General features: G+C 45.7%; 1 protein-coding gene across 3 annotated transcripts in view; it reads left to right on the top strand.

Moving 5' to 3' along the window:
• INSR (insulin receptor) overlaps positions 1-20,740 on the top strand; it is a 58,739-nt gene that overhangs the window by 22,374 nt on the left and 15,625 nt on the right. For all 3 annotated transcript variants that reach the window (XR_003531749.1, XM_027668133.1, XM_027668134.1), the window contains exons 3-10: positions 10,325-10,640; positions 12,148-12,293; positions 12,854-12,998; positions 13,246-13,460; positions 15,569-15,695; positions 16,312-16,562; positions 17,313-17,480; positions 18,167-18,368. Coding sequence is in view for 2 of the 3 variants with exons in the window: in XM_027668133.1 (XP_027523934.1) it covers positions 10,325-10,640; positions 12,148-12,293; positions 12,854-12,998; positions 13,246-13,460; positions 15,569-15,695; positions 16,312-16,562; positions 17,313-17,480; positions 18,167-18,368 (1,570 nt within the window). In the remaining variant the exon portion in view is untranslated. The remainder of the gene's footprint in view (positions 1-10,324; positions 10,641-12,147; positions 12,294-12,853; positions 12,999-13,245; positions 13,461-15,568; positions 15,696-16,311; positions 16,563-17,312; positions 17,481-18,166; positions 18,369-20,740) is intronic.

Genomic DNA, 20,740 nt, shown 5'->3' with positions numbered 1-20,740 from the left:
GATTTGATTCCTGCCAGGCTGGGCTGTGCTGGGAGAGGGCAGCTGCCCAGCAGCTTCTTCCAAGGACTCTGCCTGCTGGGAGAGGCTGCTGGAGCCCTGGAGTCGCCATCCATGCACTGCTGTCTCCGGTGGTCATACTCTCCTTGGCACAGAGCAGAGCCCTTTATCCTCGAAGTGACTGCAGTGGGACAGAGACTGGCATTGTGATCCCATTCCCTGGCTAACGTGGATTTGGGCAGCAAGCTAAATGACTGCGCACTGAACGGTTTATGCGTCCTGGTAATTTAAGGAAGGAAAAAAAGATCTGGTTGATAGAGCTAGCTAGCTCTGCTTCCCGGGAAAATCCACCCTCCAGATATTTCTTTGCATGACTGGCCTTCAGGTGATACTTTACCTTTCTCTCTCCTCATCCTCTCTGGGAGGTGAGGTGGGAAGGGGGATCTGGGATAAGTCCTGTTCCATTTTCCTCTCTGCTTGTTTTCAGCCTCATCACCCACAAACACAAATTCGGTTTCAGTATCGATGTTTACACTTCATGACTGCGCCATGAAATTTGCCCAGATTAAAATCTTAACCTCTACCTGACGTTTCTGTGTAGATCATTAGTTATCAGCGTAATCTCCTTGTGGTTAATCTTATACTTCCGCCCATTTCATTACCTTTCTCAGTTACGGACAGCTCCATTTTCCTATTTGCTGTGAACTCTGTGTGCTTTTTGGTGTAGATTTGTTATTTTGTGTGTCTGGATTACATTTACAATAACATATCTAAAATTCCATCTTCCTCGGCCCCACACAGCTGCCTGTGTCAGCTTAGCTTTCGTTCTTTCATGGCTTATTTACTACAACATCCTTCCCTGTGGCCTTGAGGAAAGGAATCTTGTCCCTCCCTTATCTCTGCAGAAAGCAAAGGTTAGACATTTCGCCTTGTGCCTTAATCCTATCACTCCTCATTTTCAGGATGGGGTTTGTAGGTAAAAGTAATAACTTGTCTTAGACCTGTGTTTGGAAAAATCAGATGGACCTTGGTCTTAAACCACGACCATATGTTAAAGCCCCTCTGTGGGTGTCTACTTGTCTCTGTTTCTCAGGTACCAGCTCCTAGAATCAGAGAATACAGAATATCCTGAGTTTGAAGAGACCCACAAGGATCGTCAGTCCAACTCCTGGCCCTGCACAGGCACCCCAACAATCTCACCCTGTCCCTCAGAGCGTTGTCCAAACACTCCTTGAGCTCTGACAGCCTTGGGGCCGTGCCCACTGCCCTGGGGAGCCTGGGCAGTGCCCCAGCACCCTGTGGGGGAAGAACCTTTTCCTGATACCCCTCCCAAACTGCCCTGACACAGCTCCAGCTGTTCCCTTAGTGTGAAAACACATCTTCCCCGTCCTTCTCTTTCACATCTTGTCCTGATGCAGCACCTTATCTCACTAAGCACCGACCTGCTGACTCCTTATTCTGGTCAGTCCCTGCTGCCCATTACTAAGAAATAAATTGGTGAGATGAGACACTTGCCCCCAGCACTGATTTGGGAGAGGTGGTTCACATCCTGCTGGTTCAGAGAGGAGATCTGTATTCAAAATAGAGACTTTATATTCAATTAAAAGTGAATAGGGATGTTTGCAAGGTGCTGTACATTGGAGAGTAATATATAGTTAAATATTAACGTGAAGCTTTCATGAGGCTCCCAGGTGGCATGAACCATTGAATGATAACACCAAATCCTCAGGTTGTTATAAGGATTGAAATTTAACAAACCATAACAACAGGAAAACAACCTCATTACTGGGAGTAAAATTATGATCAAAGCTTTACAGGAAAATGCTCCAAATTAACGTTAAATATTCTGGTCTTGGTCTAAATTACAAGTAGTCTTTTCTGTTGCAGAGAATCAAGTACAATATGAGTTGGCTGAGGTACAAACTACTTTAAAATGAACTCCTCCTTAAAAACCCCCATGTTCCCCAGAGGCGCTCTGAGCATTTCTACTCCTTTTTGTAGGGAGACAGATTTCATTTAGTGGCTCTTTTGCAAATCAGGGAGGGGCTGGGGCTCAGAAGCTTCTGGCCTTGCAGTCCTTGGGTACCTGAGGGACAGGAATTGGAGTGGTGGCTTCTTAATCTGCTTCAATTATAAGCCATCAAAGCACTGACAGCACCAAAGCCTGGAGTTAGTATCGATTTGCACAGGGTATTATCCACAGAGATAACTGTCTGTGGGCTCCAAGTTTTGCCTGAAGATGTGATGTCAATTTTGGGGGTTTACATATTAAATAAAAACAAGCCAGCAAGTAGAAAGTGGGTGCTTATTCCTGATCCCTTAACTGTGCTAAGCTCCCATGTAATTTTGAACACAAAGTACAAGGAGCAGGCTTGATCTGCTTGCCAGGGAACAGCACAACAGCACTGTTGTGGACTCTGGGTAAAGTATTTACAACTTCTTGTTGCTATCCTGGTGTGCACTTTGTGACACTTGTCCCTCCTTTAACAGTTCTGCTGTGTTTTCAAATCAAACTCCATGTTTTGGTAGTTTGAGCTTGATGGCCAACAGCTTTAGCCTGATTTGTGCAAGTTGTTTGTACCTGCTTGGGGAATCAGCTTGATTGAAAGGTGCCATGAGAATGAAAACAGACCTAGTCTTGACTTTTAATTTCTTTATGAGTTCTATTTTTTTCAACTCAAGATACTTTGCTCTGTAAGTTCACCTCATGAGGGACTTGCAGCCATGGTGTAAGCACCATGAGCACTGCATAAAACACAGGAAAGGAAGATGTTTCTTGGATCTTTGTTCTGACTGGGCAATGTTAGGGATACTCAAGTGGGAGACATCCAGTTACCTGCGTAAATTGTTGGGGTGACAGAGGACAGCAGGAGTGAAAACCTTCAAGGGAGAGAAACAGAAGGGTCTAGAAAATCCATTAAATGACAGCCTGTCCTGCAGGTTCAGTGGAAGAAGCTGAGGGACTTGCATTGCTGAGGGTTGTAGCCTAAGTCCCATCCCTAAAAATAAGAGACAATAGTTGGGCTAAGTCCAGCCATTAGATCCGAGTTTACACAGGGCTTTGTACACCTGGGCACAGGGACTGAGTACATTGTGCACTTGGTGTGGAGCTGGAGAAGCTCATTTGCAAAGGTTGTCACTTCCTAAGAAGATGAGGAACAAGTGACCAAAGGCATCATGGATCCATTGCCATTAGTGGCTTCCTCCGGGCTTCATCATATTGAGATGACTTAGATATAAACATATTTTATATATTATATAAATAAAAGTATGGGCGTGAATACCTATGTGTGCATGTTTATGTGAGCTCCTCGTGGCATGTTTTCCATGTTCCCTGGCACAATTCCCATAGGAGTAAATACGTATTTCCAGAGAAATGCCCACCAGCAGGTGTAGTACAGATGATAATAAATTACTCCACAGTCTAAACAGCAGAAGGTTGGCATGGAGGGACTGTGCTTCTGGAGAGATCTCCTGTTATCCACCCCTTTCCTCTGTAAACAGCCCAACTCAACCTTTCCCCCTATCTCCATTCAACAACTTCCACAGACCTCCAAGTCCTCCACTATCGTGCCTGGACAAGGTGGCACAGAGCTCCAAACCCTTTTATCTTGTCTGAACTCACGTTTGCTGATCCTCACAGGTCCACACAACAGTATCAGCATCCCCACTGGCTTTAGCTGTAGTGGCTGTTCCTGGCTGGGAACACCGGCTCCGGTTTGGAATATTGGAGAGGTTCTGTGTAGCTCCACTCGAGCACGTAATTTGTGAAAGGGTTGGGAGGAGAAACAATTTTTTTCTTATCCTCACTGATAAGAGTTGTAATGTTGTCCTGAGAAATGTCAATGGGAAGAGTTTCCTTTACGTTGTAGAAAGTGTGTTGTTTTTGGAAGTCACTGTCCATGGGAAGGGAGGCACCTGCAGTTAATTTTATCTGTTCCTGTGTAAATAGGGACCTCCTAACGTTCCCAACTCACAGTTCAGTGGGGTCATGGCATTATGTACTGTAATATTTTATAAATAACACTTTACTTTAGTGCTGATTGTAAAATCTTGGATTTATTTGGCACTTGCTCCTTCCCGAGTTGGTGCTGAGAACTGCAGCCCTGCGTGTGGGTGGGTGACAGTGTCTGGGCTGATGGCTTTTGGGAGGGTTTGTTCCTTCGTTGTCTTTGGTGTTGGGAGAAAGGGAGGGATGAATGTTGTTAGAGCAGCTGAGCTCTGGGAATAAGTGACATCGAATTCACTTGAGCATCTTGTGATATTTCCTGAATTTTACTTGATCTGGGCATTGCCAGCAGGATTTTGGGAGCAGCGTGTTAACTTCTTATTTTTTGTTCTGTTCTAGTTTCTGCATTTATTTTGTAGATTCAGGAAGGGCTGGGAGAGCTGCTGTTGTTGGTCACTGAGGTGATCAAAAGTCCTTATGCTTTTTACAGGCCACTGGACCTTTCCAACCCTATTTCTCCCAGACACATTAATGCCGTTGTGGTGTCCTGGGAGCAGTGTGTCCAGGAAAGCCCAGAACTGCTGCTGGTGGGTTTGGGGTTTAGGTTTCTGCCTCTCTGGTCTTGGTGACATAAAATAATAATTGAAGGAATAATCCACCATCCAGTGGGGTTGGCAGCAACCCTCTGTCCACACTCTCTGCTATGGGTTTTAGATTTACACCCAGTCTTCATCGGACACAGTTTTGTTTAATTTAATAGCTCTTTTCAGCCTTTTGGCACATTAATGCACTGGGATTAAGTGTTGTCTTGATGTGTTCAGATCAAATAAATACTCATAAGGAAATAGAGGATCATGGGTAAAAAAAATTAAAAATTGGTTTAGGGGTAAAAATTATTTTTCTAGAACCCTGTAACAAATGGGACTCAATGACATTGTGAATTTGGAGTCTTGACAGGAAGAGTATGAGTTAATCTTGAGGAAAAGCGATCAATTAAAAAACACTATGCATGTACAACAGGGTTTAATACATTTTATAAGGAGGTAAGATCCATATGGATTTCCATAGCAGCGATGCCACTCAGCACTTGCAGCAGCTCAGGAAACAAGCCCAAGCTCTGTAGTACTAAATTAAGATCACATGCTTGCAACACACTCCCAGGAGTTACTGCCGGGGGTGATTAGTCCTTGCATTTCCTTTTTTTTTTTTTTTTTTTCCCTTGTTGGCTTTGGTTTTGTTTAGAACCACAAGAACCCATTACCGTGGAGCTCATTATCGCCATGACACTGTTAGGAAAATAAATTACACTTCCCTCTTCGAGAGTAACTCGAGTAGGATCCTCTGTGTGTGTGTGTGTGTGTGTGTGTGCAGGGCTGCTCATGGATAAATTTATATGTCAGATATCGCAGCCATTTACAGTAAGAGGAAAAAGCCATGGGGACGTGTAGAGCTCTGTGATCCTGTTTCTGTGGGACTCTGGCTTTGGATCCTACGCATGTGCACGTCATCCAGCGTTACCCTAAGCCCAGCTCTGGCACCGGCCCATATGTGTGGCAGCCAAACAAGGCATTTTAAGCTGTGGCAAAGCGGGGTTCGTGCTGGCTCGCTCCTCCCTTCCTCCTCCTGGTTATAAATACACCATGTGAATTAAATGCTCGCCGGGCATCAAAACCCATGGTAGCCCTTAAATTGCATTAAATTGCATTAGGCTGATGAGTTTTGTGCCCGTGGTGGGAGGTGAGGGCTCGTTTGGGAGCTGGCAGGGTTAAGATGTGTTTGCCTTGTGCAGATAGCAGGCGGTTGGATGCCTCCCTGTGCAGGCAGCAAATGCATTGGCTGAGGTTGAGGGCGGTTCTCCTGCCACAGTTGTTTTCTGTCCTGGACTTTGTTGGATCCGGAGCCTCCTAATTGCCTTGTCTGTAATCAAAATACAGCTTGTATAACTCGGAACAGACAGTGTGAAGAGGGTTTGCTCCTTGTTGCTGGACTTGTTATTGCATCGTAGAAAGATCAGGTCAATCCATAACAAATCGTTCCCAAAATCATGTGAGAACCTCTGTCCCTGGGCAGCACATGTGAAGCATCTTGGCTTTCATGCATGTGGTTTACAATTTATCCTTAATGAACTGTCATCTTCTCATCACACCCAAACCACCATCCTTGTGAATACCGGTTCAACTCACCCAGGACACTGCTATTTTGGACTTGATGATACTTGTGGGTCCCTCCCAACTCAGAATATTTTGTGATTCTCCCGTGATTCTATTTAAACCCACCCAAAGGCAGAGAATCCCAAAAGGAACAGCAAAACTCAGCCTGAGTGATCTTTTTTCCCTCTTTTTCGGACAATTCACTGTTTTGGTAGCAAAGACCTAACACAAATGTTTTTAATCTTACTTCAGTATTCAGACAAACTGTTCATTAGCTGAACAGCTTAATGCTTAATTGACTTGCCTGTTAAATATGGATCTCCTGGTTACCTGTGTTGGCTCAGGAATATGTTTACAGTATCAGTGTGTTTTGTTTCCACCTGGAGCACAGGGAAGTGGTGAAACACGGGAGCAATCCACAGAGGTAGAAATTCCTTTACGCTGACTCTGCTGCCTTCTGTTCCCCCCAGCTGGGCCTCAGCACCATGAAGAAACGTCTGTCTGAATCCCTAATCAGAAAGGTTTGGAAAATGCATTGTTTCCTCAGTCTTGGGAGCCACGTTAGCAGAGAGTTAAATATTTATTCACCCATGGAACAACAGGTTTGAACATCTTGTGTCGTCTCTGTTTCTCCCCCATCCAGGGCAGGTTATTTAGGAATCAGGCTGCTTTGTCAGCTTTGGGACAGGGATTTTAAATGTCCAGTTCTTCCAGATCTGCTACCGAGGTGTCATGGCTGTTCTGCTGAGCTTTGCTCTGATGCTGGTGCTGAAGCCCTTGTTCCTGCAGCAGCTTTTGTGGTTTAGTGTGGTGGCTTCTGCCCCTTCCCTGTAGTAGCTGTTCCCTTGTCTCTCACAGGGATTTATGAAGTTCCCTTTTGACTTTCTATGAGGAATGAAGAGAGTTAATTTTTTGTCATACTGAGAGCAGGGCACTGTGTTGCCTGAAAGTCTCCCAGAGCATTAACCAGAGGCTGGGGGGGTGTGGGTGCCACATCTGAGCCTCCTCACATTGTACCACGTCATGCCACAGCTTCTAAAAGTGCCATCTGAGAATCACAGAGTATGCAGAGTTAGAAGGGACCCACAAGAATCATCGAGTCCAACTCCTGGCCCTGCCCAGGACACCCCAACAATCCCACCCTGTGCCTGAGAGTGTTGTCCAAACACTCCTTGAGCTCTGGCAGCCTTGGGGCTGTGACCACTGCTCTGAGGAGCCAGTCTTTTTGCAAAGAGGCAAATTTACATGGGCTAAAGACAATTATTGGAGTCTGCAGACCTAAGTGGCAAAGGGGTAATTGGGGTGCACTTGGTCAGCACAAACCTATTCAGTGTAGTCCTGCAGTGAAAGCACAACATGGCAGCAAAAAACCCAAACAAAACCCGCCATCTGACCCCTCTGAGTCACAAAACCTGTAGTATTAGTTATAAAAAGCCATAGTGAAGATACTCTGGAGAGGTTTTACATGACTTCAGATGCTCCCTGACATGCAGACTTTGATAATGTCACACCGACATCTGTTCAGGATCTTGGGTAATGAGGATTGCACAAAATAGCGATTGACAATTTCCAGTCTTGAGTGCTTAATGGAAAAAAAGCTGTTGCCTTGGGTGCTTTGCTTTCTTTGAGCTGTCGTTGAGGCATCAAAAGCTTGTGGAACAGGAAAAAGAGAAACGTTAAGAACGGTTTAAAAATAGTTCAATTGTACCTTCTAAGAACCTTTAGAGTGGAGACTTGAAGCAGTTTCTACCTTGTGAATATTTGCAGCTGAGTTCAAAATGTGTAAATAAGCACAGGGCTTTGAAGATTAGTTTCCATAACAAATTAAATAAAAAATATTGTGTGGCAGAATGTTAAGTAGGTGCCATGTGTCACCGGGAGCTTTACATGAGGGCCAGCTTTTCCCGGTTCCCCGTCTGTTCCGCTGACTCCTTGGGAAACAAGGGCTGTCTTTTGAATAGTTTAAACTTTGTAGTTCTGAAAACCCAGGAAAATATCCTTCTGCAGGAACACTGGGACTTGTACTGCTAGCACTCGCTCTCCAGCTCCCACAAACCATTCCTGCCTGCATTTCCCGGTTTGCTTCCCAGCTGGATGCTGTTCCCGCTCCAGGGAGGTACCAGACAGTGTAGGAGTCCTTGCAGGACATCTCTGTGTCAGGGGAGGTGTGGGAGAAACAGCCCAGACTTTTCCCCCACCCATAAACCTTAGTTTAGACTGGAATTAGTAAGTTTGATAATGTTTTGGACTAAATTCTGGAATTTTCTGTTGCCAGTATTACAAATAAACTGTTGCTAGACAGTGCTCATCTATGACCTGGTAAGGAATGTATAACCATTTAAAACATCCATGTGTAAACATTTAAAAAGACTATGTATAACTATTTAAAACAAGCTTCTCATTTTATATTAAGTCTAATACAAGGTGTCATCTGCAAGTTGCTGCTATTTGGCTGTTGCATTTCAATCAGTTGTGACAGGTTCACAAAACGTTGCTAGAAAAGGGCAAAAAGTTGGTCAGCATGAAAGAAAATTAATTTGAAACACGCTCCTGTATTTCTTGTTAATGGATGAATTGTGAGGGATGCACACCTGCAGTGAGTGACTGACATGGAAGCAGTAAGATATTTGAGATTAAATTATCCTTGAGATAGAATTTCAACTTTGTCCATTTCATGTTTCCTCAGGCTGGAACAAACTAGTGGTTGCTCATCTTTACTACCTCATCTACTGCTGCTTATTCCGAGAATGGCATTAACAGCTTTACCGCACTTAATTCTGCAATCCCTTAACGTGGGGTGGAGGGGGATTTTCTTCCTAACCACAGCTGGGGATTGGATCCTCCAAACACGGGCAGCACATACTGGGGATCCCACATGCTGCTTCTGTGGCTGAATGAAACTGCACCACGTTCCATGACTGCTCTGCTCACATGTGTTAACCAGAAATTAAAGATAACACTTCACCCCTGAACACTAGGGTGGCTGGGGCCTCCCCAAATGGAGCCCTTTCTGCTCTGACACTGAGTATTGGACACAAAGCCTGGGGAATCTTGAGGCAGATGGTGTTAATTCAGGACTTATCTCTGTATCCCTTCACTGAGGCAGGACATCAGGAGCTGTTCAGCTGCGCCTTCAGACAGAACCCTCTGGTTTAGTGAGAACAAGGTGGTGTCTTGATCTGTGCCTTGGCAATTCACAACTGTATCCTAAAGACCACGGGGATAAATCCAGGCCCACATCCCCCACGTAAAGCCCTTCCTTTTGCTGTGTCAAAGTCGGGCTTGGTGTTGGTTCTTGCTCTCAGAGTGCTGATTGCAGCTTTGTTCTGTCCTTCCTGATGTGAAGTTCTGTGGTGTGTTCTGGATTAAGCAGTTAGATTTAATCGGTTCAGCCTTGTTTGAAACACTAAGACTGAGCGTGGAGGTGCTGAGGGGCAGGACTGACCTTCCCTCGGGAGCTTCCCCGGGTTTGCTCAGCTGCTCCTCACCGTGTTACTCGTAGTGTTTGCTCTGGGCTGTGCCACTGGTTTCAAAGCCCAAACCGCTCGTTAAAGGTATCGTGGGGCACTAATTAATTGGTAATTAAAAAGTAAACCGTAAAAATCTCAAACAATAACACTCATGGGTGTTCTTCTTTATGGAGCTGTTGAGAGAGTCACCGAAGAGCTTGTGTTGGTTCACGGCAGTAGGATTCCTCCGGAAAACTGGTGACAGGATAAGAGAGAGATGGGAAAAAATTCCTGATAAAGCTGAAGGGTTGTGTTAAAAGGATTGTTGGACACGTGTTATTCACAGCATTACTATGGGAAACTTAAAATTCTTAAACTAAGAAGCAAGAACTTTCTGACTGAAACTGGCTGTCCCAGGTTGGGACTCTACAGCTCTTACTGTAGAGTCTGATCACTCCTGAGCTTCGGAAATAGTATTGGAGTCACCAAAGCTCTCCTGGAGCCTCATAGCGCTGAACTGAGGAAAAGGAAAGTCACTTTTCTGTTTTTGAAGATGAGCATTAATGAGTTGTGAGGATGAATGATAACACTCTTCAAAGACATTATTAAACTGTGGAATTTTCACTGAAAAGCGGAGATGAGGCTTTGTGGTTGCCTCTTTGAAAGGGAAGATGCCAAAGCAAGCAGGACCAAGTACCACAACTTGTGAGCTCTCAGGGTCACAACATCACTGGGTTGTTCTGCGACTCTCACCTGCCTCTGATGTTTTCTCTCCCCAGTTTGTCCAGCTGCCTGCAAGTCCCAGGGCTGCACCTCAGATGGGCAGTGCTGTCACAGCGAGTGCCTCGGGGACTGCACGGAGCCCAGCGACCCCGAGAAGTGCGTGGCCTGTCGCAACTTCTACCTGGAAGGGAAGTGTGTGGACAGCTGCCCCCCTGGGTACTACCGCTTCGAGGGCTGGCGCTGTGTGACCTTCAGCTTCTGCCAGGAGCTGCACAACAAGTGTAAGAACGCCAGGGAGTCGGGGTGTCATGTCATCCACAACAATGAGTGTGTCCACGAGTGCCCCTCGGGGTACATCATGAATTCCAGCAAGTAAGTACATAGTCTGCAGGTAAAGAATCCATGCTGGGGCTGTGCTTTCATCTCGCTTGGACATGGGGTTTGTGTTCTCTGTGAACACCAAGAAAAGTTTCCGGCTTTGGAGCGTCTGTAACAATCACCTGGTTGGTCTACTTTAATATGGTTTACAAACTAATACCTTGCTAATTCAATCCATTAAAAGCAGACAGCTCTAACCTACCATGTGCTAGGAGTTTATTCTTCCCTTGGCCTCCCTTGTTTCCTCTCTAGTTTGGAAAAGGTGCAAAAAGGCAGATTGAGAGAGAGGACAAGGAAGAAGAGCATCCTCAAATTGGAACAGTCTTTCTGTAGTAGAGTGGGAGGAGGGAGATGGGCAGTGGAGAGGCTTTAGCAGCCCTGTTTTCCTCCCCTCTAGAGCAGCCTCAGGCCAGAAAGCTGGGCTGGAAAACACAACAGGGAGAGGTTGTGACTGGAAAGCACAACAGGGAGAGGTCATGGCTAATCAAAAGAGTGCAGCGTCCTTTGAGTGGATTGTTCTCAGAATATCTGTCCCTCATCCCTGTAATTACTTTCACTGAGCAGGTTCAAGCTGTGCCAGACATAAATGCACAATGTAACAAGGAAAATAGACAGCCATTCTGTCTATTCCCAGGGGTTTTCGACAAAGGAATTAAATAATTTATGTTGCTGAGCTGTTTATCACTGAAAACTTTGTTGTTTGTCCCATAATACCATTATATATTGTGATGAGTCAGATTTCCTATGAGTATTGGTAGCTTTGTGATCGCATGTATTTGCTCCTGCCATAATAAATTTCAGAGAATTCACTCTAACAGGACTTTTTATGCCATTTCCTGTTTTGCTTTTCAGAAGAATGAATAAGCAGCCCTAAAGTAGCTCTACTGGTTGTATAACAGCACCATGGCCTCTCCCTTGCTGTTCCAGGCTGCTGCCAGTGGGACCTCACAGCTCTGTTTCCTGCTTTTCCTAGAGCATTTCTTTCTCTGAACTAGTTGGGAACACATTTTTGTGGTGTCGCGACCAGGGCAAGCGATGAGCTCGCAGTATTTCCCCAGAGCACAAAGCACATACTTGCCTTTTTTAAAGCAGCTTTATGTGCAGTCTTCAATCAGAGGATTCCTAGATGAAGGGCCAACTCATCAATTACATGTTTGGTTAACGATCTTGGGATGAAGACTGGGTTTGTTGGTCTTGAAACCCTTGGTATGTAGAGCACTGAGCAGCATCGTGGTGAATGGACTCTTCAGAATAACAAAAATCACTTTGTTCTGGTTTCTGTTATGTAGGAAGAGAGGGACTGATTTATGTTTGAAATGTGGAAATGACAATTTAAAGAATTATTTTCAGGGCCAGGTTGGACAGGGCTTGGAGCAACCTGGTCTAGTGAATCCCATGATGTATTGCCAGGACACCAGTGCTTTTGGGAATTGCTGGGGATGCCCCAGGTGACATTCCATGTTAAGCATCATCCCTGTATCCCAACTGTCTTGTTTTCTAGCCTGCACTGCACGCCCTGTGCGGGGCCCTGTCCCAAGGTCTGTGACTTTGGGAAGGAGAAGACGATCGACTCGGTGACATCCGCGCAGGAGCTCCGGGGCTGCACAGTTGTCAATGGCAGCCTGGTTATAAATATCCGGGGAGGAAGTAAGTGCTCCGTGAGTGAGGAGTAGGCAGCACGGGATGGCGGGGCAGGGAATGTGACACCAGCCCTGAGCTGGGGCTTTTCTGGTGACCAGTGACAGCACCCAAGGGAATGGCCTGAAGTTGTGTCAGGGGAGTTTGAGGTTCTTCCCCCAGAGTGTGGTGGGGCACTGAACAGGCTCCCCAGAGCAGTGGTTGCAGCACCAAGGGTGCCAGAGCTCATCAGGTGTTTGGATGATCCTCTCAGGCACAGTGTGTGCCTCTTGGGGTGTCCTGTGCATGACCAGGAGTTGGACTGGATGATCTTGTGGGTCTCTTCCAACTCAGTCTGTTCTGGGATTTTCTTTTGCTTTGACCACCCTGAATCTTAGAGGGATTCAGAAAAATAACCACTAAGCAAAGGCTCTTGAGGTTATTGGTTATTTGGGTTTTTGTGTTAATTGAATTTTTTAAGGTCTCATGAATTAACATAAACCAGTTCTGTTTAATGTATTTGGGCTCTGATATCGATGTTTCTTCTTAGTGATATCAGAGAACTAATCCCAGTGTTTTCCTCTCCATAGATAACATAGCAGCTGAACTGGAAGCAAATCTTGGCTTGATAGAAGAAATCTCAGGTTACCTCAAAATTCGCCGCTCTTATGCCTTGGTTTCTCTTTCTTTTTTTCGGAAGCTCCATCTGATTAGAGGAGAAACACTTGAAGCTGGGTGAGTTCCCTCAAAAGACACTGTATTTGAATGCTTTGAAATGCAAGGAGTGCCAGTGCTATCAGAACGATTTGTATTTGGAAACAATTCATAAGTTATTTTTAAACATTCCTCTGCCCACGGATTGTGCCCTACCAGGGGAGACAGTTTGCATTCACTTTTCTTTGGTGTCTGGGTTAGTGCACGAGGAAAAAGGAGTTTTCAGTGGATCCCCTCCCAACCCATGTTTTCATTCTTCTTCTTTCAGCAATTATTCATTTTATGCCTTGGACAACCAGAACCTCCGCCAGCTCTGGGACTGGAGTAAACACAACCTCACTATTGCGCGAGGCAAACTCTTCTTCCACTATAACCCCAAACTGTGCTTGTCAGAAATCCACAAGATGGAAGAGATCTCTGGGACTAAGGGGCGTCAGGAGAGGAACGACATAGCCCTGAAGACCAACGGGGATCAAGCCTCATGTAAGAGTCTCAGAATGCAGCAAGACTTGCCTCAGTACCATCCTCACACTCCTATTTCCCTCAGCCTGGCCCGTAATGTTTGTCCAGGGACTGTCCTTGTACTTTTGGTAAAGCACCAGACTTGCCACTTGAGTAAAGTCCTATGCCATGAGGAAAAGTCCTCACAGTTCTCCCTCCGGAAGGTGCCTGCCTTGCCAGCTTTGGTCCCCAAAGTTTGCTCTCCGTGGGCTCTGCTGGGAAGTTTTTGGGGCTGAGAGTATTATTTTTGAAGAGTTTAGCACAACATAACCTTGGTCCGGGCTGGGACTTCGTACCCGATTAATAGTCATAACCTCCTTTTCCCATGTCATGAGGTGACTTTGGGCACACAGAATAAACACAGGAGAAAGAGGATTTCCACCCATCCCTAGAGCCACGTGAGGAAATTGCCATGACAACAGGCAGGGAAATTTTCCAACAGTTTTTGCTGTGCTTCTCGGAGGTTTTTAAGCTAATGGCTTTCTTCAGGAACAATGATAAGGCAGTGCCTGTGTCAGCATGGTTAAGGCACTGAAGTTGTGCTCCTGAAGATGTAGTTTTGAAGATAGTTTTTTTGGCAGCAGTGCTGCCATAAATGCACCCCTTCTGCCCCCCCCAACCCTGCTGTTTGTTCCCTTTCTGTGGCACACAATCTCCTTTCCCTGTTTGTGCCAGTAAGACACTTACAGGGCTGTGTGGTGAACCAGACTGTGGGGATAGAAAATACCCAGCTTTGTTCTTAGCTGGTGATATCTCTGCTCTGATTCTTTACTTGCCTGCACATACGAACAGGAGCACACACAGGTTGACATGAGATGCTTATGCAGGTATTGCCAGCAAAAAGCCCAACATTAATTAAACTGTGATTTCAGATCCTTGCCCACACCCTGCATACCCTGCAGTGCAGTTTGGATCATCCTGTGGATGCTCTGTCCCTCTGCTTTTGGGGACAACACTGCTAAAGGTCCCTTCCAACCCAAACCATTCCATGATTCTGTGATCCCTCAGTTCTGCCCTTGTTACCCTGATGTAGCTGTTTGTGAATAGACTTAAAAAGTGAAGATCTTTCAGCTGACTCAGTTTGCTGGTCTGGTTTTCCACATATCAACACATGCAGCCATGCATGCACAGTGGGAGAAGGGAACACAATGGCTATGACCTAAAAACTGGCAGTACCAGTGAAAAACATACACAGAGCCCTATCCTCAGGGGCAGCAGAGCTGCAGCCTGGGCAGAGGGAAGGATTACGAGGAATTAGCTGTCTGTAAAGTTCATCTCCTCCCATGAGACACTGAAAAGCTCTTCCCGCATTGGGGATGAACCTGGGTTTGGAGTTCAGACCCAGCTCTGCCATGTGGCAGCTCCTGGGCTGGTGTTTGGTTTGAAGGCAGCTGGAGGAGACAGTTGTATTCCTCTTTGCCAACTTTGCCCCTCCTCTGCTGAGCCGGTGTCTGTGCCACCCCCACCTCAAACCACAGCTTGCCAGAGTGTTTGGCTTTTTGTTTGCTTTTACATTTCAAGTTTAGTTTTCATATTGGCAGCATCCTGTTTACTGAAAAAACTAGAGAAAAAAAAGAAAGCCTTTGTTTGTTCTGGATGTGGTGCCAGTGAAATGAGTGTTCTTCCTCCCTTTGCAGCTACTGCAGGAATAGCAAATCCAGTCAGAGCCACTTCTTGGGCTTCTGGGACAAACCTCCTGCAAACACCCTCCTGTTTACAAAGGGACCAAACTACTCCTGGGCAAGGCTGGGAAATCATGTGCTTCATTTTTGTGCACACCCCATTGCTGGGTTCATTTGTGTAGATCATGATAAATTGTAAAATATGTTGCTTTTAGATTTCCCACTTTTTAGAATTTAGTTCAACTCTTCTACATTTTCATAAAATCATTGCAAAATTTAAGCTGGCAGGAGTCTTAGTAGGGCATCTATTCCAACCCTGACTTAAGGTAAGAATAGCATTGAAGTAAGATAAGCAGCTCTTCTCAGTGCCAACATTCTCATCTTTAGCTTACACTTCTCAGATAATAGAAATTGAAACCCTTATTCTTTAGCATTAATAAATGCATTGTCGCTTCTCATTTGTCTCAGGTGAAAATGAATTGCTGAAATTTTCTTACATCAGGACTTCTCACGACAAGATCCTGTTAAAGTGGGAGCCGTATTGGCCTCCTGATTTCCGTGATCTCCTGGGATTTATGCTGTTCTACAAGGAAGCGTAAGTGACCCACCCTTCGATCACAAACCAGTGGCCATGTTGGGCTCCCACAATCAGCAGTTGGCCTTGAAGAGTGGATAATAAACCTGTTGTAGGCAAAGCTGTTTAATCTCTGATTGTCTGGCTCCAACACTTCAGTTCCCAATTGTACCCTTCTATAAAAGTGTTCATTAAGATCCCTGACTTACCGAGTTGTGGACAGTCAAAATTCCTCATCTAAGAACAATCCAAACATGAGTTCTTCCAGTTCTTCTAACCATGAAGTTTCTCATCTCCCCACCACCTGCATGGGATGTTTAAGGTTTTATTCCCTTTGAGGTGGGAAAGGTTCTTTTAGAAACTGGTTTTTGTAAATAAATTAATTATTATTATTATTATTATTAATTATTTTTGCTGAAAATAATTAGCCTGGATTTAGTTGTTGGGATCATGTGTGGCACAGGACCTGCTCTTTGATGTCTCACTTTCAGAATAAATACAACGAGATAATTAATACTTTCTCCAAAGAGTAAAGAATGGTAACTTTCAGTGATGTCCTTAGAACTTTTTAAAGATAAGTGAAGTTTTTAAAAGATGAATGAAGATTCTGTTAATTTGAGCCTTTTCTGTCCTAAAGTCCGTACCAAAATGTGACGGAGTTCGATGGCCAGGATGCTTGTGGGTCAAACAGCTGGACAGTTGTGGATGTTGACCCACCCCCACGGTCCAACGAGCCCAAAGCCCAGGCCCAGCCAGGCTGGCTTCTGAGGGGCCTGAAGCCCTGGACACAATATGCTGTGTTTGTGAAAACCCTGGTCACCTTTTCCGATGAGCGGCGGACATATGGAGCGAAGAGTGAGATTATCTACATCCAGACCAATGCCACGGGTCAGTACCAGCACATTAATGTTGCTTTGCAAGGGAGAAAGAGTTCTAAATAAGTCCTAAATAAGAAGAGGGACAACCACTGATCTCTTCTCTGTGGTGACCAGTGATAGGACCCCAGGGAATGGCCTGGAGTTGTGTCAGAGGAAGTTTAGGCTGGATATTAGGAAAAGGTTCTTCTCCCAGAGGCTAGTGGGGCACTGAACAGGCTCCCCAGGGCAGTGGGCATGGTACCAAGGCTGCTAGAGCTCATCAAGTGTTTGGATGATCCTCTCAGGCACTGGGTGTGACTCTTGGAGATGGTCCTGTGCAGGGCCAGGAGTTTGACTTGATGATCCTTGTGGGTCCCATCCAACTCAGCAGATTCTGTGCTTATGTAAATAGTCTTCTGCCTGGGAGCTCTGATAGTCCCACATCCATGAAACTTTCCATTGCTACTGTACTTCGGTAGGAAGGAATTCCTAAACCAGTGGAAGGGTGTGGGATTCCCTGCACAGGGAGATTTGCCAAGTGCATTCTCTTCTATCCAGCTCATGTGGCCATGTGTAAGAATCATTAAGGCTGGAAAGGACCTCCAGGATCATCAAGTGCAGCTTTTGGGAGCCTGAGTGTTCTGGTGTTTCTGCTGCAGGAACCTACCATGGAGAATGCTGGATTCCCATAGGAATGGCAACTTGCCTGTGTTTGTCCCCCATCCTGTCACCCTCTGGCAGGGCAGTGCAGTGACCTGTGCCTCTTTGCCCACCCACACAGTTCCGTCAGTGCCATTAGATCCAATATCTGTTTCCAACTCTTCATCCCAAATCATCTTGAAGTGGAAACCACCCTCGGAGCCCAACGGGAACATCACGCACTACCTGGTGTACTGGCAGCAGCAGGCAGAGGACAGTGAGCTTTATGAACTTGATTACTGCTTGAAAGGTGAGTGGCTGCTTCTCTCTCTGGGCCTTTCCTTCAGTCTCTCTCAGAATTCCCTGGAGTGTTTGCCTTGGAGATGCTCTGGGGGCCCAATTCTGCTGTTTTCAAGGATGTTGTTCAAGAAACATGCTGAGATGCAGCTGTGTCCTCCCCCTGTTCATTATACATTAGGTGCTACTGCCCAGGTATGTGCAAAAGGTCTCCAAAAACATTTCTTACGGAGTAATCAGACATTTTTTTTCCTTTGGGGATCTCCCTGCTGCCCCTGTTCTTTTTAAACTGAGTTACAAGTTTAACAACGGCTATGGAGATGGTGAAGTTAAAAACTGCAGTGTTTCTGGAGCTCAGGGCCAAGTTAATTTTTGAAGGTATCTTGTGCCTGGTTTGGGATTCCTTGAGAACACAGAGTTTCACTGAAGACTCCCAAAATCTCACCTGCTGCCCTTTGTTACCTAAACTGGGATGAACTGGGATAGAACTCACAGACTACAGCAGCATCTGAGCTTTGTTTCAAAAAATAGTTTTGAATCAAAGGCCTATCAGAAAAGAGGGAACTGCTCAGCCCTGGATGTGAAAGCTCAGGACACCCCAATGTGCCATGAATCCTGTGCACACTGGTTTGGGTTCTTTGTAGAGTTGAACATCTGCCAAGTTAAGCATGAGTGACACTAAAACTCTTTTGTCCACAGGATTAAAACTTCCCTCAAGGACCTGGTCTCCTCCTTTTGAATCTGAAGACCCTCAGAAGTATAATCAGAGTGAAAATGAGGATGTCAGTGGGGAATGTTGTTCCTGCCCGAAGACAGACTCCCAGATACAGAAGGAGCTGGAGGAATCTGCTTTCCGCAAGACATTTGAGAACTACCTTCACAACGAGGTTTTTGTGCCAAGGTAGGAACATCAAACAGTGCTCATGTGGTCAGGGGGAGGGAACTGTGATTGATTGATTGATTATTAAACACAATTATTAGGTTGGATGTGGTCATGTTACCAGTCTCTGGGCTTCCATGGACCTGTCTACTCCAGCTGGATATGGGTGTTGGAATGGGGACAGCTGAGCACCTACACTGATGTTTCTGCAAATTGGGAAGATCTTGCTTTAATTTCCTGTCTCTGAATCCTCCTCAGCTTGAGAATAAAGTGAGAATCCTTAACAAACAGCTGAATGCCTGCAGCAAATTGAAACTTGGATGATGCCAAAAATAGCGATTTTTTTTTCTGTCAAGAAATGTTGTGGTCAAGTTTTTCATTGAGTTGAAAAGAAAGGAAAAGGGCAGTTTATGAGGCCACAGCCTCGTCCTTCAGCATGGTATTTGTGGTCTTCCTTGCACTTAGTGTGGGAAATACCTCCAATACCATGAGGAATGTGAGTGCTGTGGGTGGTGAATGTCCTGTTTTGAGTGGCACACACAGTGTCACATTAAGTGGTGTTGAATGTCTTCACACTTCATATGCAGCTCAGGGAGGAAGTGCTGGGAAGCAGGTTAGAATCTGTGATGATTTACCCTCTTCCCTGTCATGCATTTTGTGCTCTAAATTTATTCCCAGCTTACTGCTCTGAGCTAACAAACCTTTATTTGCAGCTCCTTGGCAGAAGCTGTGTCGCTGCACTGAACATTTTCTTTTTTGAATACACTGAATGCATTACTGGGGTGTTCCCTGTGAGGCTGCTCTGGTGCCTTGGGCTGAGTCCCTCCTTTTGCCATTCCCTGGCTGTTGGTGCCCATCAGGACAAGTTTCAGTGTGCCAAAGGATGCCAGGACATGATGTATTCTGAGGCAGAGGAGAGCCCAAGCCATGTGCAAAAGCTAACCTCCTCCTGATGCAGGCAGACAATTCTGACAATCTGATTTCTTTTTTATTTCCTTTTTTTCCCAATTTTATTGTGCAGCCAGCCCAGGATGCTTCTCAGGCCAGTTTCTGGGGTATGTATTTTAGGAAGAAACCAATCCACGAGGATGTGCCACCTTGTCAGCCTGCTAAGAAGCAAATCTCCACATCCCTAGGCTTGGCTAATCCTTTAAAACAAGCTTTTTTGCTGTTAAAAGTCCGTGGTAAAGATACCTCCCTGCTGCCACGTGTCCTGCTTGTCTTCCCCAGCAGCTCCAGGCTGTTGTCATGTAAATCAGAATTATTTTTCCTGTGAATACTGTGCTATCACCTGCTCACAAAGCCTGGCAAGGAGTGTGGTTTACTTAAGATGCTTTTCTGTGGCTCCTGAGAGTTCATTGACCTCTCTCTCGAGGTGCTGTGTGGCCTCTCCTGGAGAGAAGAAACCTGCCAGTCACGAGAGGGATCTCAGGGATGAAGCCAGCAGGGAATATGAGATGGCAGGGGGCCAGAATCAGAGCAGTTTCTCCCTGATGCCTTGTCTCCTTGTTTTCCATGTGCCATTCCTCTCCTCCTGTCCTGCTCCCAGCCATCTGATCCCTGTGCAGGATCCAGCCTGTACATGGCTCTGCCCTGCTCTGCTTAGTCCAGGGCTGATCTCACCCTTCTGGAAATCAGAAACTGTTCCTTCCCCCTGTGCACATTTATTACCAGGATACACTATCACTCTTGTGGGTCAGTTTGCTCTGGCACTGACAAGGCAAACCAGAGATTTTGAGATGTTTCTGGCAGAGCTGGCAGGTGTCTTCACACCAGCTGCTCTGTGACCTCCCTTTGGAACTGAGCAAAGGGGCCATCAGAAGCTGATGGTTTGCTTCTTCTTTCCTGTTTTATTTGCTCTTATTTTGGAAGAGTTTTGCACAGATTGGATGGTTACACACTGGAACAGGCTGCCCAGGGAGGTGTGGAGTCTCCATCCCTGGAGATACTCAAACATGGTCCTGAGCAACCTGCTGCAGCTGCCCCTGCTTTGGGCAAGAGGTGCCTTCCAGCCTCATCTGCTCCATGATTCTGTGGAAAGCATGGAAAGATTTCAAAAGTAAGAAAAGTCCTGAGAAGCAAAGGGGAACTAAATGGGAACTGTTTAGGATGTCATTCCATGTATTCTCTCCATTACTGCAAAAAGAGAAAGAGCAGACTCACTGTTCTGTCTCTGTGTCACACACACTCATGCCATTCCCAGTATTCCTGGGTTACAGAGTGAGTAAGATCTGGGAAATTACTCACATTGAAAGTAATTTTCCCCCCCCCTGAGTTTCCCAGTTCAATTAATTAATTGTGCACACAAATATGAACTGCTTTTACCAGGACAGGAGGGAAGCCAGGCCAGGTGTCCTGGGCTAGTTTCAGGTGGAAAAGCTTAGCTTAAGGTA

Source organism: Corapipo altera, unplaced genomic scaffold (genome assembly GCF_003945725.1).
Source record: "Corapipo altera isolate COAL_440 unplaced genomic scaffold, ASM394572v1 108, whole genome shotgun sequence".
In the NCBI taxonomy this organism is placed as follows: Eukaryota; Metazoa; Chordata; class Aves; order Passeriformes; family Pipridae; genus Corapipo; species Corapipo altera.
This window is presented reverse-complemented; position numbering and strand designations above follow the sequence as displayed.